Raw genomic sequence first — 19654 nt, 5'->3', positions numbered from 1 at the left:
TTATAGTTACTGCATCTGTATTTAAAATTATCTTCTCTCTCTTTCCCTCTATCCTGCAGTATTTCAACTATCTTTACACCTACAAAATGCCTGGAGACATCAAGAATTGGGTGGATGCTCATATGAATTGTGAAGATATTGCCATGAATTTTCTAGTGGCAAATGTCACCGGCAAATCAGTCATTAAGGTGGGACTTCTTTGCAGTTTAGCTTCACAAAGTTTAAAAACATGTACATACTCATATAAATTTATTTAGTAGGCTTCAGTATATTACTTAATCTTCCTTTTTCTCTCACTTACCCCCGGTAGGGTGTCTTGTTCTCCTTCCATGGTAGAAAGGCCCTTTTGGTAAAACTTTTACGCTAACTGGGAACAGAGAATTGTCTTTTACCAGTTGTTTCTGGTAGGTTTTTTAGCCATCTAGATGAGGTATGAAAAAGGTAATTTAAATGATAGCTATATATATGTATGTGCGTTTATATATATGTATACACGCCCACGTACATATATTTTAACTATTTGAGATCACTAGAGGAAAGAAATTGCCAACTGTCCACAGCTTGCTCTGTCATAGCCTGGCAACAGCTGATTTATAGGAATGTTAATTGCAAGAATGTTAATTGCAAGATCAGCTTTAAATGAACTTTTTATCCCTGAATTAATTTCCTGACATGTTTCGACACGTTTTCAGGTCTGGACATTCACTCTGTACATTCATTTCAAAGTGTGTCAACTTGGAATGAGATTTAGAGGCCACCAGGCGTTCCTTCAATTAGCAAGGTCCATTTTCCCATCTGTCCATCATCATTTACTGGGACTGGTGGCTGCATTTCCTAGAAAAGTCTTTAGAAGATAAAGTGTGTGATTTTGCTGAAAACGTTTTTGAGCTGTATGAGGGCACAGCAGAGTAATTTGGCACCTCTGTGCGATTCGGAGAGTCTCGCAGAGTTTGCCAGTCAGCTATTAACTGGAGCGAGCAAAAGAGCGTCTGTTGGATTAACGTTACGGTGAAGTATGGGAAGCTATATTTCATCGCTGTTATGGCTGCAAGAACAAATGGTGTTTATACAGGGACCTTGGCAGTGAGAAAACAGTCATTAAACAGGAATTAAGGAGCTTGTCATCGCTGCTTCTTTTCAGTTACAGAAGGAAAAACCCCTCCAAGCCTTTTTTATTGGGCCCCTGTGAATTTCGCAGTCAGCTGGGCCAGATGGAGCTGAATGGAGGAATGGAGTGGCTTTTTTTTTTTACACCCCCCCCCCCCCTTTTTGAGACAGCTCAGCTTACACTGCAGGCATGTTCAGAGGTATCGCACTGCTCTCTGTGCAAGGAGATTAATGTCCCTTCTGTTGATATTTGATGATATCTGGCGTGCCTTTCTGCAGGTGACCCCACGGAAGAAGTTCAAATGTCCAGAATGCACGGCAATTGATGGGTTATCACTGGACCAGACACACATGGTGGAAAGGTGAGTGACCACCGTTTATTCTTCTGATTGCCTTGTTCTAGATCCCTAGAATCTTATCCTGTGTCTCATTAAATTAGAATCAAAAATGCTCACTGATTGTATTTCTGTAAATTACTAATTTTGAAAGAGCGTCGTGTGGATTCGATCAGCATAAGTCATTCCTACAATGGATGATGTGACATTGACAAGTGGACTACTGCACGAAAGGACTTCAGAAGGGCACAATTTATAGCAGCTTTGCTGCGAAGCATATAGGACACATATATGGAATTCAGGTTGTTGGCAGTACTTTCAGTAATACCACATTTCTGTTTTACTGTGGAACATCGACTGTAATGAGTATGAGATTTATTTTTTTAAACCAGACAGTTGCTAGCTTACCAAAGAGCAACAAGGATATAAATTATTAATAATGTTATTTGAATTGGTGTTTGTACATTGTCTTTCCTCCAAAGATTGTGAAGCACATTGCTTCCACTAATGAAGGACATTTGCCTGCATGATTGTATGTCACATTTTTTAACAATGGCAGCATTATGATATTTTTATGAGAATTTAGTTTTGAAAAGAAGTATGTATTTGGAAAGGCAGTGAGCATTTAGAGTGAAATACTGAGAGCTGGTAAGTAGAAGAGTTGCATTCCCTGCTTTACAGTAAAATGGCTTCCCAGCCTTGACCAAGACACTAAACTTCCCTCTGCCTTGGCTTCTGGATGTGTAAAATAAGGGAAAGTTTCTTCACTTTTACAAAGTCGTTCAACACCCGTGTTTGAAAAGGGCTATCTGACAATAAGTGTACATACTAGTTATTAGGTGGAATTAACCTGAGATCTAGGACTGACAAAGGCATTACACCTTAGGTTTCTTGAGCTGTTGCATCTCTCCTGCAAACTTTGGGAAAAATAATGAGCAGCCATAGAATTGATGGGGTAGGTAAGCAGGGGGTAGCCATAGTGCTGGAAGAGACTACCAGAAGAGGTGAGAAAATTAAAAAAATCTGACTTGCATTTAAAATAGGCCATTTCAGATTTGCACTAAGACATAACATGGTTATCTTACCAGTTATCATCTTAATATTGAGATTTTTTCTGTCCTCTGCAGTTCTCAGCAAATTTAAAGTGTTGTATCCATTTACTGGCCTTTAGCAATGTAAGTGATATTTATGTATTGTAATATATGCAGTGAACTAATACAAAACTGGTTAGTGGGTTGGGGGCTTATTCACAAGAAGAGTGCATACGTGTGTCTAATGTGTAAATACGCGTTATACAACACAAACACGTATATGGCTTGGCTGATTGATTATTAACCAAGCATCATGCCAGGTATTGAAGACCGTGATCGCCAAGGTTAGTGACAAAGTGTTTAGACTGGATGTATAATAAGGCTTGATTAAAAAAATGGAATATGTAAGGCAGAAGTAAAACGTACCCCATTAAGATGGTAAAAATTACTCTGCAGAAAACTTCTTAAGAAAGGGGCTGGAAGCTTTGTAGATGTTAAACGTTAGCTGAAGGGGAAGCACAAGAGGTTGTCCTGTGTCTAGTAATTTTGCACTGGCTTACAGGATGGACTACCTGAAGCCAGCTGAGCTCTCCTGTGATCATGCTAGTAGCATTACAACAGCACATAGGAATTTCGGTCATGAACTAGGTTCTCATTAAGGTAAACACTGTAAAAACAGAAGATGAAAAAGTGCTTTTTGCTCCAAAGTGCATTATGACGCAGGGCAAAGGTCATGTTTCCATGTCTATAGCAATTCTTGTATCCTCAGAGTAAAGTATCATTGACAGTTTATTGAGAACATGTTTAAATTGTTGCTTTGCTTCTCTGTAGTTTCCAACAGTGGAGATAACTGGGTTGTGGGAAGTGTTAGATTGGCTGCAAATCCACATACTTTTATACGCCCGGCCAAAGGAGTACATGGTGGGATAGAGTCTGAGTGCAGGAGAAAGTCTAGGGGGATATACAGTTTGGGTGTATTCAGGCTTAATTCTGAAGTTCATTAATATCATACTGAAACTGCATGCTACACCCAATACCTTCTTGCCCTGCGTTGTTATTATCTACCTTCAATGTAAGGGAGTTATTTGAAAATCTGAAAGGGTTTCTTTTTTTGAAATCTTCTAAGCTAGCTGTTAATTTTAAGTGGATAATAAATGATAGCGACTCCTAGAGCAAATTTTCCTAAGTTAGCAGTAAGCAAGGCTCTTACGGCTCGTGTGCGTGTGTATGTATATTTGTGTGTATGCACACACACGGGGTATTCTCAGGGTCAGGAGAGAAGCTCAGTGGAAGAAGTGCATGCATCGGGGAATCCTTCTATTATAAAAGAATAACTTTCTGTACAGATAACTTTACAGTGTTGGGTACCGAGAACAAAATACCTGGGGTATCAGGGAGAGCCATTATCAGCTTCACTTGCAGCTTCCCAAAGTGCCTGACTTCTTGGTTTTTAGCATTCAGAAATAGTGAGCAGGTAGTGTGAGCTAATTACTTGCCCAGATTTCCAGGGATCAGCCTACTTTGTGAAACAAGCAGGTTATCAGGGTTGTTACGAGCATGCACAACACTTGGTGTTGGGTTTCTGGCTCAGAAATGGCAGAGAGATGCCCAGCAACTGCCTGATGATTGTTTTGTAAGCGTAAAAGTTTTGAGAAGTCGGTTGTGGAGATCTGTGCAGGAGGGACATATAACTAACCAGTTCTCTTGAGCCTTTTGGCACTTACAGCAGAGACAGAGGAAAGATGGTACAGTTGTGCTCTGTCTCTTATTAAGAGATTTTTTTGACAAATACTGAAGGATATTTACAGCGAATCATGGGAAAGCCAACAGTGCCGTTCTTCCTGCTGTGTAATTTCTCTGAGATAAATAAAAGACTTCAGTCCCCAGGGTTATCGAGCTCCATCATTAAAATACATTAACGAAAGAAAGCTTTGAACCAAGAATCCCCTTCTTGCCCTAGGTTAGCCTTTATATCAGGTCACGGAAGAAGCTGTAGGAGGATCTCATAATCCCTGTATTTACAGGTGCTGTTTAAGTAGCAACAAGTTTTCTGCCTTCAGCATCTTTGCATCTGGCTCTCAAAAATGGAGAACTCTGTAAAATGCAGCCTAGAGGGCAACTGCCTGTACAGTAAATACAACAAAGGACTGAGCTGCTTCTGCAGCAACATTAACAGCAGTGTCTTGTTTAGGACATGTAAGTGTGTGTTAGAGTCAATATAGGAAGCCATTCCCTTCAGAGACAAACTGACCAGGTAAGAGTTGGCCAAAGGCTGCAGGTGCAGAGTCACCCTGCCAGAAAGTATTAGATTATAAGGGAGAGGAAACTGAGAGAGACCTTAACAGACATGAAGTTCACCCAGTCTGCCAGGGGCAAGAGGGATCTCAGTTTCTGAGTTCACACAATCTTAATTCCTTGTTGAGCACAACCGCATGTTGTTGGCACTGCAAGGAAAATAAAGAATAATTCTTGGAAGCAAACATGCCTCTGTTAGTACAAATTTGCAAAACCATCGACACAGCCAAGAAAAATACCTTCCCTCCATATTAAGGTGACATGTTACATTCTCATGGCTACCTAGCTTTGAATGTTTAATGTTCTGGATATCCTTTCTGGTTTATATTGTCTGAAAGCAGCAAAGGCTTTGGAATTCAAGTGATTTAGTTCAGTGTAGGAGATGACATTTTTGGAAGGAGGCGACTTTCCTTCAAACACATTTTGTGACTTGTGTATGACATTTCTTTCATCTAAAAAAGCCTGTTTCTGATCTTTGAATTTGGTATTTCCTGAGGACTAACTTTTCTCATTCAGCCAGAGTGATTAGAATGTAACTGATTTTTCCATTTTTCATTTTTTCATTTCTTTATCTATGAAGTGGTTTCTTGGTGGTTAAAGATAGTGTACTGGTATGCTTGAATGGTCTTGTCACCAGAATAAGTTTGGCTGTAGAAGGATTCCATCTTGATATTTTCTCATAAGACCTCATCTTTGATTTGGGAGTATAACCTCTGGAGGGAAGAGGTCAATTTTGTCTCCATTATCCATTTAGTTTTTTGTCTTTTGCTCTGAGGGTGCCACTTAGTTCTGGTTGTGACAATGGCTGATCTGATGTGGACACCTGCCTACCCGGCAGCAGGCTGAGATAACTAATTCATTTCACACCGGCCACCAAGCAGCTGTTACATTACAATGTCCTTCAGTCATCACTGGCAGAGGCAGGATTTGACCCAGTAGACTGGAAGTATTCTTGTATCCCAGAAACCAGTGAGGGCCAGCAGCTGTGCAAACTTCTCACATGCACATCTCCCATTGCATCTTCCTCCTCGCCTGTGAAGTTTGTGGTTTGCCTGCCACAAGGTTTCTCCAATACGTGCAACTTGGATTACAGTTAGCCACCTTTCTCAGAAGTAACAGATGATTTGGAAGTCTGACTTTATCTGAAAATGAGATGTGTTTAAGGTATCTCATGTTGGGCACCTCGTGGAGGAAACTGCTTATTGTTCCTGGAGAAAACACTCGGTTCCTGCTCTTGGTGTTACCGTAGCCTTTCTGTGCCTAGGGCCCAAAGCTCACCCTCCCAATTCCTCACCTTCTTACTGCAGACGCTGAACAGCTACTTGAGTCTCTTTGCTTCAGTCCTGGCTCACGGCTCCGTTGCTGTTTCAGATCTGTGCTACCCTGGAGCAAATGGTGCTTGTGCCAGGTCTAGAGGTTGCTTCCCACTGCACACGGTTTCCTCTTACACTCTAAATTCCTTTTCATTTGTTTCCTAGTCCAAAGATTTGAATCTGGAGGTAGGAGGTAGTATGAGGGGATGAGAAGGTAGCAAAAAGTGAAATATCTGCATTTACCTGCATAAATATTTTATTCAAGTATCACCCCATATGAAGTAGTTTTCTGACACTTCTCAAGCCAGAAAATGGCCTGAAATATGACCATTATAGCTTGCAACAGCTATGTAGAGATGTAGCACTTTAACAACCTGGGCTTTGTGTTTTCCAGTCATTTACTCTAGTTAAGGAGGGAGCCATGGGATGGCTCAGAGGCTGAGGAATTAGTTTTGAAAACCAGTCTTGCTGTCCCATCTACTTCAAAAGAGTGTTTTGGGGCAGTGTTGAGCAGTCCCCATCACAAAACTGTCACACTCAGTTGGTGTGATTGACCGGGTCTGTTGAGGAAAATTATCCTGGAGCCATAGTGACCCCCTAACCCTTCAAAGGGGTCGGGAGAGGGTGCAGTGGTTGGAGAGCAAGAGACCTGCTCTGGGACTGCCTGCAGCACGTCAGCCTCTACAGCCGAATTAAAGTTCTCCTTTCTTTTTTGTTTTCCCTTGTGAACGGCAAAGGAACCGTGACCCGTTTTCTTGTAGCTGTCTCTGTTATGTGCTGGGGACTGTTGTCACGATTCTTGGTGTCTGAAGTTCCTAGAAGCTGTTGTATAAAGTACACAGCTGATGTTAGCTGAGGGCTGGCCGAGGTGAGATAAGCCAAGTTTTCCCTGCCTTGCTTCCGCAGGTACCGTGCCTTTCGGTGAAAGAGTTAAAGGAGGGATGTAAGGTTAAACATCTGTTTGCTTGTTTTTTGAAGCACATGGCTGTTCCCTTCCACAGCATTACTGACACCTGGGATTATTAAAACTGAGTCAGTCATCAGTGGTCCAATCTTTTTTGTACTAATGTGATGCCCTACTGTTCAACATCTCGTTATTTAGACAAGTAAAATAAACTAGTTGGTTTCACTTTATAGTTTTAATTCAGCTTCACTTTTAAGTTATGGTATAATCAGTGCTGCCTATACACTGAGGCGTGTTTATTTTTGTGGGAGAAGATAGAGCTTCTGAAGAAGCCTGAAAAAACCCAGACTTTTTAAGAACTCCATTTTCACAAAGGCTTGGTTTTTGCAAAACCTTTGTTATGAGCCAAATTGACCCAACAGTGGCCCTTTAAGAGACATGTTGGCAGTTAATCTGTTCTGGTTTACAGCATGTACATTGCTTTAAGAATGACTGGAATTCTAGGGGGAGGGAGAAGGGAAGCTTTGACCTCCATGTGCACATGTGCTGCTGCCAGCATCCCCTTGCTCGTCTCTGTGATTAAATGGATAAATCAAAGAACACCAGCTTCTTTTCAGTTCTCTCTGCAGTGAGGCTCTCTTTTTATTTATTAGTAGCCAGCACGGCTGAAATACTTCCAAGAGCAAGAGGGAAGGTTTCTACCAGTGATGTTGGTGTGGGAGCTGGTAGCCAGCCCAGTTGTTGGGGTTCTTAATTACACTGCTTTCCCTTTCACCAGATCGGAATGCATCAATAAGTTTGCCTCTGTCTTTGGGACCATGCCTCTAAAAGTGGTGGAGCACCGTGCTGACCCTGTCCTGTACAAAGATGACTTTCCTGAGAAACTGAAGAGCTTTCCCAATATCGGCAGCTTGTAAAGGCAGCTGTGAGACAAACCTGAGTGATGAAAACAACAGCTGAAAAGGTGCTATGAGGAATACAAGGCCCTGAAGAAAAATTGCTAGAGAGTGGGTTACATCTGAGGGAGTTGGGAATTACTGTTGTATTCTGGTATGTTGTCTTCCCTTTACATTGCACAAAGATGTAATGGAAAGCTGAACAACTGCTGCTCTGTTGCCCACAGAGGATTGAGTCTATTCACGAGTCCTCCTAGAAATGTCACACACGTGCTTTTCTCCAGAGAAGGCTACACACCTGGAAGAATTAAACAGAACCTCCCTCTCTGTGGTCTGACTGGCATGACTGACCTCTTCTATCAAATGCAGCAGCTCTCTGGTTTGTAAGCATCCATCCATCCAAAGCAGCCGTCTGCAGTGTATAGCTGCTCTCCTGTGGGAGGAGCGTGCTGACTGCCTGTGCGGTTGGTGAGCCTCTGTCTTTTGAGCTTAATTGTGGGCTTAAGTAACTGTGTAACAAACATTTTCTTCTGCATGGTGAGACAAATGTTTATTTTTTTACATCATCAGCAACAAAAATCTGTGTCGTGACATGGTTTAAAGGGCAAAGCATTTTGTGTTACTTAAATTATTCTGCTGCAAATTGAGACACAGCAGCTCGGAGGATGGTCTCCTTCAGAGCAGAGACCTGTAGGACAGAACTCCAACTGCTGCACCTCTTCTTGCTGCATAAATCTCAGGTTTTCTGCTGCATCCATGCAAGAGACTGTGACTCTTATGTCAAAACTAGTTGTACTATACAGAAAAATATGTATCTTTCAGTCTTACTATGCTTTTTTATTTTCACTATCAAAACAGCGGTCAGGTTGCAGTTTTACATCGTAGCCGTACTTGGGAACAACAACTATCTGAAGTAAGTTTTTCACCACTGAATCTTTGTCAGCAAGTAGTGTGTTGTAGTACTGGTTTGTAAAACTTAAATATACAGAAATTTCCCAATTACAGCTTTAATGTGCAGGGATATGTGTATGTACGAGACCCTATTTATGCACACTTACAAACTCTTGTAAAGTACCATTGCTGGAAAAACTGTTGGGTCTTTGCTTGTAATTTAAGGAACCCGTTGCCACAGGCTGCCACTGAAACATACAGCTTAGGAAGGCTTGTGGAGAAGCTTTACATTTCTTACGAGCATTGGAGTTGTTTCTCAATACTGAAATTAACCTGAATGAGAAAACTAAATGCATCAAAATTAGAAATAAAATTGCCTGGACTGTTACTCTTGCCCTTTGATATTAAAGATGAGCCCAAGTTGTGCTGAGAAAGGAATCTCTTTTCCAGCTCCACTGATAAAATGTTTGTTACCAGATGATTTCACTGTCTTTTGAAACCTCCGTTGCTGCCAGTTAGGAGACATCCTACTTGATGGGCTGTTTTTCTGTTACACTGCAAGCAACCTTATTCCTCAGATTTTGCCAAACCCCAAACAATAGGACAAGTGTTAGGCATCACGGTTCACCCCCTCTCCTAAGCTGGATACGCAGCAATGACAGAAACCAAATGAAAGTCAGGCTAGAAACAGGAAACATCTGCTCCTATTTGTCTCACCCCCACTAAGACTTATCTTATTGCCCAATGCAGTGGATGTGCTGTGAATGAAAATCATATTGGAACAATAGCTCTGAGGGGATGCTTCACTTCATAAATCCCCTGGGATGTGCCTGTAAACTGCATCGTCCGATTCTCTGGGAACATTTAATTACTAGTAAATGTTTTTCGCTGCAGTCTTTGTTTCATTCCTAAGTTGCTGTGGGAGGGGGCGTTGGGGAGCTAGGAGGATAGCTGTTGCAGTGACAACAACTGCTGTCTGCACAGTGGGTAGCACAAGATAGAGGAAGGTTCGTCGCTCGCTATTTCTCCTTTGCAGCCTCTCAGGTTCACTCTCCTGAACTTTTCTTTCTGAATCTTCCTCTTGATTTATGTCCTGGTGCTTGAGCATCGGGAGAGACCAGCATGTTTCCCTTGAGGAGTTTGCTTTAAAAGAAAGAGTAGCTGTGACAGTGCGGTAGTCACTTCAGTGTTGGCTGATCTCAGCTTTGGCAGGCTGTAGCAGTTTAACTGCGTTATAACATCTTCCTTACCCAGAGTTGTGAAGCTGCTGTGATTTCTTCATTCTTTCTCAGTAAGCCAGTAAAAAGCGCACGCTTTGCACAGGGTCTTAAAAGACACGGAGGATTTGAAATAGTTGGTGGAATATTTTTAGGTGGGGACAGTCTAACCAACCCCCCTAAACTGATCTTATAGTCTCGGGTCAGTAAAAAGGCAACAGGTCCTTGTGCCTGCATCCCAAAGCATCTGAGTGGATTCCCCTTCCACAAAATGCCCGGTGACCCCTATCAATCATGCTTTGTCTTTTGGCATTTTACAGTTGCTTTTATAGGGCCGTCTCTTTTAGGTAGTAATTTGTCTCTGGTTTGTGCCATGGAGAAAATCGGGCAATTGACTGGAAAAAAAATTTTAAAGAAAAAATAATAAAAAGGCCTACTTCTCTAAGTTTATAATTGGGATGTTCTTGATGCAAAATCTGTAAAGGTAAGATGTACCTGTGTGTCTGATTTGGAATGGGCTTGTCTATCTTTAAGATAATTTTTAACCTTTCATTGTATATATGTTATTAAAAAGAGGTTAATATTGGAATATTAAAAAGTAAATCCAAGGAGTGTTTGTTGTATTTCACTTCTGGCACAGCACAAGGAGCCATGGATGCATTTAGAAGGGAGAATTGCAGTGACAGGCTGGTTTGCTGCATAAATCTGTGTTAAACTTGAATATCCACAGTGTACTTTAGAAAGATCTGTCGATATTTTGTCTTTCCCATAACTAGAATTGGATGGTTGTCTTTGAAGTGGAAGCTTGCTCTGCACGAATTCATCCCAGTCACCTTTTTGGGGAGAGTAGTTGTTACTCTAATTTTCTGCCAAGATTTGACAATAGCATTTATCTTGGAGAAATAGGGAACAGATCCTTTCTCTTTTTGTGAAGAGAGACAGCAAATATTGAAGACCTGTGCTTTTGAGAAATGAGCTTCAGCTGAGTCATGGAGATCGTGGAATCCAGCGTGGTGGCAGCTCTTTGTTCGCAGGAGCGCCGCAGCGCGGTCCCTGCGGAGCGTGCCACAGAAGGGCGGCGGGTGCGCGTGCTGCGCCTCGCTCCTTGTGCGTGGCAGGGTCGTGGTGAGTCTTAGGGATACATTTTTAGCATCACCAACTCACCCTGCAACGTCTTGACTCTTTCCTTCCTCGCAGCTCCACTATCTCATTACAGGACGTGCCAATTCAAGCCTTGATGTTCTGAATTTCCTCTCTCCTGCCATCTCCAGCTCCTGCCATCCATAGTGCTTCCGCTGCTCCGGTTCAAGTATGCTTTACTGCAGCAGCTAGTTTATCCCTATTAATTATCAATTCAAGAGCCTTTTAAACTCACGGGCCAAGAGACACAGGTATCCAAATTGTTAGGTGGGATTTAAGAGATGCTCAGTACTTCTGACTCATTTTCCTTTTAGCCTCTGGAAAAATGCTATACTGAGACACATGAAAAATGGATTTAGGTGGGCAATTTTAACGTTAAAAATGCCTTCAAGATTTGGCATGGATGCCCTCCATAATGCGTGTCTGGTACTCTGGGTACTTCTCACGGGTAGAGCATCTTTTGATCAGGAAGGATCTTGGAATGGTTAATCAGTGCTGCGTAAATCTTCTGCCCAGCCCTTTCACATGGCAGCTGCTGTTGTAACAGGGCTACAGTACAGGAAAGAAAAACTAAATTGATGGTGCTGATGAGAAAATGGACTTTAAATGCCCTAGCCAGATATCAGACAGGGTGAGTACGAATTTTTTCATCGTTGTTCTTAAAGGCTTGCATGTTTAAATTTTTACTAGGACTGTTGCAAAGCGTGTTCTTTTGTAAACTGAAATGTAAACTACAGGTAGTTCTTGGAATCGTGGGTAGTCTCCTCCATGTACTTAAAGCAAGAAAAAAACATTCTGCAAAGTTGTATTAGATTAAATATATGCTAGAAAGTGAGCATCCAATTGCTAACTTCAGTCAGATCCCAAAGAGTTGGGAAGAGCAGAGCAAATCCTAGGCAAGTGTCCCACCTAGATTGTCTTTTCTCTTTAGTTTTTAGGCTGGAAGAAGTAATTTCTGTCCAAAAGTGCCAGAAAACTGAACACAGTATTCTTTGCATCTTTCTGTAGGATCTGAAAGTTATCCCACGAGCAGGTAGTCACTTCAGATCTCTCGCTAACATTGGTATGTAGACAGAGATGGCATTTGCTTAGCGGAAGAATCAGCTGGAACACTTTTGCTTTACTTTTGAGTTGTGGATCCTTCAGTTGTATCTGATGCTGTTGGGAGTGCTCGTAGGGTGGTGTAAGTTTTTGTTATGCTGCCTGCCACTGCTGTGTCTGAGCACAATAGATTGAGCTTCACAGTCCTCTTGCTTGGGCAAGATCAGCCCCTTGCCTGTAGCTGCAAATAAGGAAATGGAGAGAAGCTGTCACATACCCAAGGCCTTAGGGGTTGTGTGGGTAAAACCAGGACTGAACACCAGTATCACAGGTGTGTGTTTTAGCAGAACGGCCACACTTTTGTCTGAACTGTTGTTTGGAGTTTGGGGTAGCTCAGCACCAAGGTAGAGGACCGTTAGCCTTGACTTTCAGTGTCAGCATGCTTCAGCCTGCCCTGGCTTGAAGCCATTTAGTGACATTCCTGTGCACTCTGTGTAATTTCAGCCTGATGGAAATGGCTGTAATGCAGTCCCACCTCTGCTGATCTTCAGGATTCCCCTGTCTGCAGCTTCTTGTGGTTGCTTTGAAAGCGAGTTATGTTTCCCATTAAAGGATAACAGCGACAATTGAGGTAATTAAGTGGAGTGGCATGGAGCTAGCAGCACGCAGGGAGCTTTCCGACTGAAAACAGTGCAGCTCAGAGGTTCTCCCTGCAAGGCTGCCTGTTTGCTGTCTTCATTTGTCTGGAAAAGGATCCAGTAATTCTCCTTCAAATTTCCTTTACTCATTCTGAATGCCTGTTTGCATGAATAGGAAGTGCTCCTGCTCCAGACAAGCGTGACAGCTCTGCAGTGTCTGTGGACTGAGATCAGTGCAACTTGGCCGTGATTTCATTAGTTCTGTGAACTTGAATCAGTGCTCAGTACCAGGCTGTATGCAGGGGGGAAGACAACAGATAAGGTGGGCAAGGGGAGAACCAGGTGTCTCTAAAGAGAAACAATCCATGTTGTGACTATTTCTACAGAGTCATAAGAAAAAGAAAATACCAACGTAATTATTAAGGCACATCGATTTTTAACCTAAATTTTAGTTGGCAGGGAACTGGAAAAAGGTGAAAGCTGGACCCTTAAGCCAACAAAGATGTGAAGAACTTGGGATATACAGACCCACATGAGGTGAGATGTGGTTGCTGTTGCACCCTGTGCTTTTAAGGATGAAGCTCATCTCTTATACTCCCCACCCCCATTCTGTGGCACAGTGGGAACTTGTAAAACTAAAAGCCAAAGCCTGGGACTGACTGAAAAGTGCCACTCGGGGCTATCTACCTGCCCAGTGTGAACACCTCGCGCTCATCCAGTAGATAAGCCTTGGCAAAATATCTGAGGTTTTCAGGCCGAATTCTTTACGTTTGCTGCCGCATGTCTGTGTAGCCCTACACTCAAGAAAAACACCGTTTCTCACCTGGTGGTCTGGCCGTTTGAAAACTTACTGGTCCTTCTTTTACAAAACCTTTCTTTCAAAGGGAGGGCCAGGTCTCAGCCGGGTGCTCGGCACAGTTAGTGCTGGGTGCCTGCGGCGGAGGGCTGGCCAGAACAACACCCCCTTTGCCACGCTTCCTACAAGCAGGCAGGGGAAGAGGTTCGAAGCAGAGAGGACCGTAAAATGAGATCCAGGAATTCAGCAAGGCTACAGCGAAAGGAGCAGATTGCTAACTCAGAGCATCTGTCTTTGCCCTGTGAGTAAGTTACGAACTGAAAAGCAAGAGAAAGTGGAAGATCCTTTCACAAATAATAAACACTTGTTTGTCTCAGATTAAATGCAACACCTTTACATGTGGGCCCCAGCTGGCCGTAAGTGGATGCACCTTGCATGGCTGTTACCTTCCTTGCCAATGAGAAGATTATTGTACATCCATCTGCTTAAAGGTTAATAACCTGCTTTTAAAAAGAGGAAGAAAAAAGACAAATCTGTTTAGTTTACAGGAAGAAAAAATTGTTTTTCATTAAAACGGCCCGAACTTTGCCCTGCCTCAAAGTCGCATTCCCCAACAGAGAAGGAACGTGTTAACCTAGGTGCTGTGGCCACATCTCCCAGAGAGAAATTTTTCCATGTGTTTTAAACAACTCCTGTAATGCCAGTAGGAAAGTGCAACTTTGAGAAAAGAATGCACGTTTCTAATCCGGGCCCTGCCACTACCTAGAGTTTATAGAGAGATTTTTTAGCTCCTTGGCAATGTTCAGGCCAGGAGCGATTTCTGATGTAAACCCATACAACCAGGATGTTACTGAAACTGGCTTTAGGCTCTCAACAGCCTGAACTCTGCCAACATCTGGAGATTCTGGCTTTGAGTGCTCGGGGAGGGAAGGAATTTTTCTCCTACAAGTGAGAGGAATGGATAAGCTTGCAACAGCACCTGCATTATCCATTTCTTTGCGAGATGGAAAACAGCCACGCTCCATCTGAAGGGAGCTGATGCTCCCAGCCAACTGATGGAAAGGCCAGAGGCGCTCTGTGGGTCTTGGTGGGTTGTTGACAGCTGCTGGGCACCTTCTCGGCTCTGCCTGAGCACGAAGGGCACTTTCCTGTTCACCCAGCACCTCGGTACAGGGCCTTGGGCTCTTCCCTGGTGCCCAGGCTGGTGGGTCTGTGGAGTCTGAAGGAATCGGGGTCACAGCTGAGTTTATTCACAGAGTGAAAGCAGCAGAAAGGGCCCTCCCAGAACGCAGTTTTCCCCACGTTGGGATGGGGCAAGAGCTGTGCCCTGGGAACCCGTGGGGCTGAGACAAGCCCTTCCCATTGCTGCGGGGAGAAGTGAAGCTTGGAGGGCCCGTTCTGCCCCACCGCCTGGTGAACAGCGTCTGGCTGCTCCCCTCCAGGGAACCCGGCAGAGCCGCGGCCGAAGAGAGAGTGGGTGAGGCTTGGAGGCCTCTGCCCGAGCGGAGCCGGGAGCGGGGGAGTGTGACTGCACCTGCGGGCACGCGGGTGAAAGGAGCGCTTTTAGGGGGAAAGGTCCCCCCACTGCCAGCCCTGGGCGGCTTCTCTTGGGACTTCAGGAGACCTCGTGCCGCCGTGCCCCGAGCGCGACTGTGCTGTGTCAAAGCGGCGGTGCCGTAGCACGGGGAGCCGGGTGGCTCCATCCTCCTCTCTTCCCTGTGGCCAGCGGCGATGCCAGGCGAGGGCGATGCCAGGCGAGGCCGAGCGCACGGTCAGAGGCGGAGATGCCCTTGTTAGCTGGGAGCTGGCTGGCAGGATGTTCCCGCGCCTGGCTGCTGGCTGTTAACCATCTCCTTTGTACCGGGAGAGGCAGCGGCCTGTGAGCTGCCACCTGTTGTTAATCTACCCCCGGCTAATCCATTCTGCACTGCGTCAGCAGTTCAAAAGGGCACTGTTAGTATTTTTTGCCAACTTCAATTAACGTGAGATTTTGGAGGCCCCTCTGATCACATTTCATCTGTCATGAGTCAGGAACAAACCAGCCAGATTGCAGTTGAGAGGAGAGAAGAGAAGGAGTTTATTGCAAACCAAAACAACAACAACAGTGTTTGTGCCCCCTCGGCCGGGGTGGTTGGGGAGCAGGGTCCTTCCCAGCGATGCCACTCCTTGCAAAAACTGGAAAAATGAAAATTGGGGCCCAGAAATTCCAGCCCTCCCCACCTCCCAAAAAAAAAAAAAAAAGGCAAAAAAAAAAAGCTGCAAGTGCAATAACTTACTTCAGAAAAAGTTAAAAAGAACCAAGCTGCAAGACTGTTTGTTCTTTTTTAATATTCCACTGTAATGAACTGGTAATACATGGCTGCATAGGCAATAACATTGCATGGCACAAACCTCACATGGCAACATTTTTAATGATTTTTTTTATTCTTTTTTTCCTGAACTTTTTAAAAACTTTTTTATTTTTTTTAATATGTTCTACCCCAGGCTGTTAAGCTAAAGAAAAAAAAAAAAAAAAAAAGGTTGCGTTTATACAAGGTTACAATATTTTACAACAAAAAACCAATAATATTGATTGAGGTTTGTTTTCTTTCTTTCTCCCAGTCTCTTTCAAACACTGCACACCTAAACCGATATATTATTATACATTGAAAACTGTCCTTCAAAATCAGTAGTATAAAAGTCCTAGCTCTACCTACCTACCTAGCTATGTGGGGGGAGTGGGGAACCGTGTTACCAGCAAAGAGTTAAGGGGGTGCAAGGCCGCTCCGTTGCCTCTTCCCAGCTCCCTTTGGGAAGCTGCAAAGGGCTGAATGACTTTCCGTCCAATTCTGCCCCCCTTCCCATTTGGGTTTAATTTCTCCTTCGCTCTGTTTGCTTTTTGCTGTGTCAGTCAGAACAGCAAAATAAACACGGGGCTCTGCCTCTGCTTGATTATTTTTTAGACCTTTTCCAGGAAACTACCTTTTTTGCCTTTGTTTGTTTGGAAAGTGTTTTACAACGTGCTGCCCGGTCCGAGCGTACTCTGGGAATCAGGGAAACGCGCCTCCCCGCCCCAAAACACCTCCAGCACCAGAGAGACCCAGCCGGCAGCCCCGCTTGGGCAGCACACGGGGTACACCCGGCCCGGGTCGGCGCTGCGTCCCCGGTGCAGGTAAAGCCACGTGTGCCACAGCTCTGCGACCTGGCGTGGGTCTGTCACTACACGTGGCCTTCCCCGAACGCCCTGCCCACGCTCACGACTCGGGCCAGGAGCGCTCCGGCGGGGAAGGGATGCGCACGCACTCACACGCTGCTGTAGGCTCTAGAGGAGAGGGAGGCTGCTTCTCCTTCACCTTGCTGTCTCGGGCCTCTTCCCCGCGCGCTCTAGGTGCTGGGGCAGCGAGCCCCAAACTGAGTAGCCTATTCCAGAGGAGGCTGCCGGAGCGTGGCCGCTGGCCAGAGAGCTTGCCAGGAGCACGGGCAGGCTGGCGGGGGGCTGTGTGCCGGGGGCTGACCTGGCCCCTGTCTCGCTCCTCTCCATGAGCTTGTTCAGGCACTTAAGAGCTCTTAAGAGTTTCGACCCTGCAGGGCCCAGCAAGCTCAAGCCTGGCTCACCACTGGTTTGCAGTTGCTACCAAAGCACTAACTGCTGCTCGTAGGCAAGAAGTGCCTCTGAGTACTCAGCAGCAAGTGGTACCCAACTGCTTTTAAGCCAGTGCCGGGAACCTGTGCCGCTCTCACTATTTATATCCTCCTCGTCTCAATGCGCTGGGATGTCTCTGGTGTTTCTAACCACGGGCAACATAGGGCAGCCTCCTTGTAGGGTGCCTGCTGCACAGCCAAGGCCAGGACTGCTCAGGAGAACATTTTGCTACCTCCATGAGGCTGGAGAGGGCAGCTGGGTGAGCCCAGCTAGCTGGGTGCTGTGGGTGCTGCACCCACGGGGGATGCCGCCACGGGCATGGCTGGTGTCGGGGCGGCTGGGACTTGTGAGACATTTTGGTGGTGGCCGGGGACGAAGCTCGCAGCCTCAGAGGCAAGTCCAAGCCAGGGAATTGCAACTCAATGTATGGACAGAAGTAAAGTACTAAATAAGAAATAAATAGAGAAGAAAGTCATAAATAGAGTTGAAAGGTATTAAAATAATAATAATAATTAAAAAAGACATCATCATGGTAACTTGAGATTGCAAGAACAGCACTGACCCTGTGACCCTTAAGAAATGCAGTAGCCGCAGGTTGGCTAGATTAAGATACATATATATATATATATATATAAAAAAGTATATATATATATTTATACAGTTTTCTTGTTAATTTAACAGCTAGTTTAAAAACCCCTTTTAAATTAATTAAAAAAACGTGTGTAAATACAGATGCGCATAGCTTAAATCTGCCTGAATAACTGCTTTCGGAGGCTTCTGAGGAGAGCACCTTCCAGCGTGACCCATGGGTGCGGGTGCTCCCTGGGGCAGCACCCAGCGAGGCGAGGCAGAGCCCAGCAAGCGGCGGGGCTGCTGGTGGCAGGGGCTGGGAAGGCAGCCCTGTGGCAAAGGGGCTCTGGGGAACAGCATCCCCCCCACCTCGCCTCGTGATGCTTCCAGGCAGGCTCAGGGCCAGGCACACGCAGTGGCGTTTAAAATAGATTGAGTGAGTCCAACATGTGCTTTGCACGTGGATTTTAAGGTGAGGGAAAGCGGGGGACAAGCCTCTGTAAATGCCAAGTCTGCTGCCAGGAGACGCTCCTCTCTAACAAGACAAGGGATACAGCACTTAATCCTCTGGGCTGTTAAACAGCTCGGTTGAAATCCTGGCCCCGTGGAAGTCCGCGAGGAAGAGCTACCCTTTAACTTCAGTCAGGAGTGCAGCTGAGCTCTTGAATGGCTGCAGCCCTCCGTTGGAGCTGCCTTTGGTACCTGCAGGCCACGCAGGACCCGTCCCCACCCACCCCACCACCCGCTCCTCAGCTCTGCCTGCTGCTGTCTTGCCTCGGCCCTTCGCGGGGTTGCCCGCTGACCGTGGGAAGCATCACGCTCCCCAGCCTACCTGGGAAAATGCTCTCAACACTGTGCTCTGCTGTCTGCACAAAATCTGCCAGAGAAACCGCCTCTGCCGCTGGTCTCTGGGTGGCTCAGGACCCTCAGTGGCATCTGGGGTGCCCAGTGGGGGTGACGTACACCCCCGACTTGTCAGCGTGATCGTGTCTGGTTCAGTGCTCAGCGTCACTTTTAGCTCCTAAGCCATCATGCCTGATGGCTCAGCTGAATGTTTAAGCTGGGACATAAGTCCTGGCTACTTGTGATGGGAGAGGCCTTGGTCGTACACCTGGTGTTGTTAAATGCATGCTGGTTCCCTGTGAGTAGCAAGGAAGGCAGCTCTTCGCATTTCTGAGGAGAGAAAAGAGACAGTACTGCTGGTCTTTCCTTAATCCGATAAATATGTATTACACTGGATCTAGCAACGGTGTCTTGTTTAGGTCGTGTATGGCAGTGTAGGCACTACAGAAATACTGGTCTACCTTGTTAACCTGAAACCTGACATTTGGTTGTAGCTTATTTGGAGCCTTTTGCAAGACCACTGAATATTCCTGGACCTTGGACTACAAGATCCTGAGCATGAGGGAGGAGGGTAGGGTGACACGCAAATTTTTATGGGAGTAAAATCGTGGAGTTCCCTTGCGAATCTCAGAGACGACTGCCCCAGCTCAAGCTCAGCCTGCATAGCTGCACCATGTGGGTGATAGTGCTCAGCTGACCTTCAGCTTCTCCTCGGTGATAATTCAGTGGGGTAAAAGGATGTTCCAAAATTATTCCTAGCACTGCGAGATCACTGAAAAGCTTGTAAAAGATTTAGCCTTGCAAAGGTCTGAACAGTTAGCGCTGTGCAGGGAAGAGCACTGGCACGGAAAAGCAGGGAGGCACATTGGCTCAGGCAAACCAGGCAAGTTCTGGTGTCTCCTGCTCCCTCTCTGCAAGGTGAAGAGGATCCGAGGTGGCTGGAGACAGGGCAGCGTTGCCTCGTCCAGACTCGGGTCCCTTCCCCGCCTGCTCCCTGGGCCGTGCCCCACATGGA

General features: G+C 45.4%; 1 protein-coding gene across 2 annotated transcripts in view; it reads left to right on the top strand.

The window, feature by feature from the left end:
* The window catches only part of EXT2 (exostosin glycosyltransferase 2), an 81951-nt gene extending 71354 nt beyond the window's left edge, over nucleotides 1–10597 (top strand). For both annotated transcript variants that reach the window (XM_074852503.1, XM_074852504.1), the window contains exons 12-14: nucleotides 60–188; nucleotides 1387–1469; nucleotides 7764–10597. In XM_074852503.1, coding sequence (XP_074708604.1) covers nucleotides 60–188; nucleotides 1387–1469; nucleotides 7764–7902 — 351 coding nt within the window. In that variant the 3' untranslated portion in view covers nucleotides 7903–10597. The remainder of the gene's footprint in view (nucleotides 1–59; nucleotides 189–1386; nucleotides 1470–7763) is intronic.
* The last annotated feature ends 9057 nt before the right edge of the window (nucleotides 10598–19654 follow it).

Source organism: Strix uralensis, chromosome 29, assembly GCF_047716275.1.
Source record: "Strix uralensis isolate ZFMK-TIS-50842 chromosome 29, bStrUra1, whole genome shotgun sequence".
In the NCBI taxonomy this organism is placed as follows: Eukaryota; Metazoa; Chordata; class Aves; order Strigiformes; family Strigidae; genus Strix; species Strix uralensis.
This window is presented reverse-complemented; position numbering and strand designations above follow the sequence as displayed.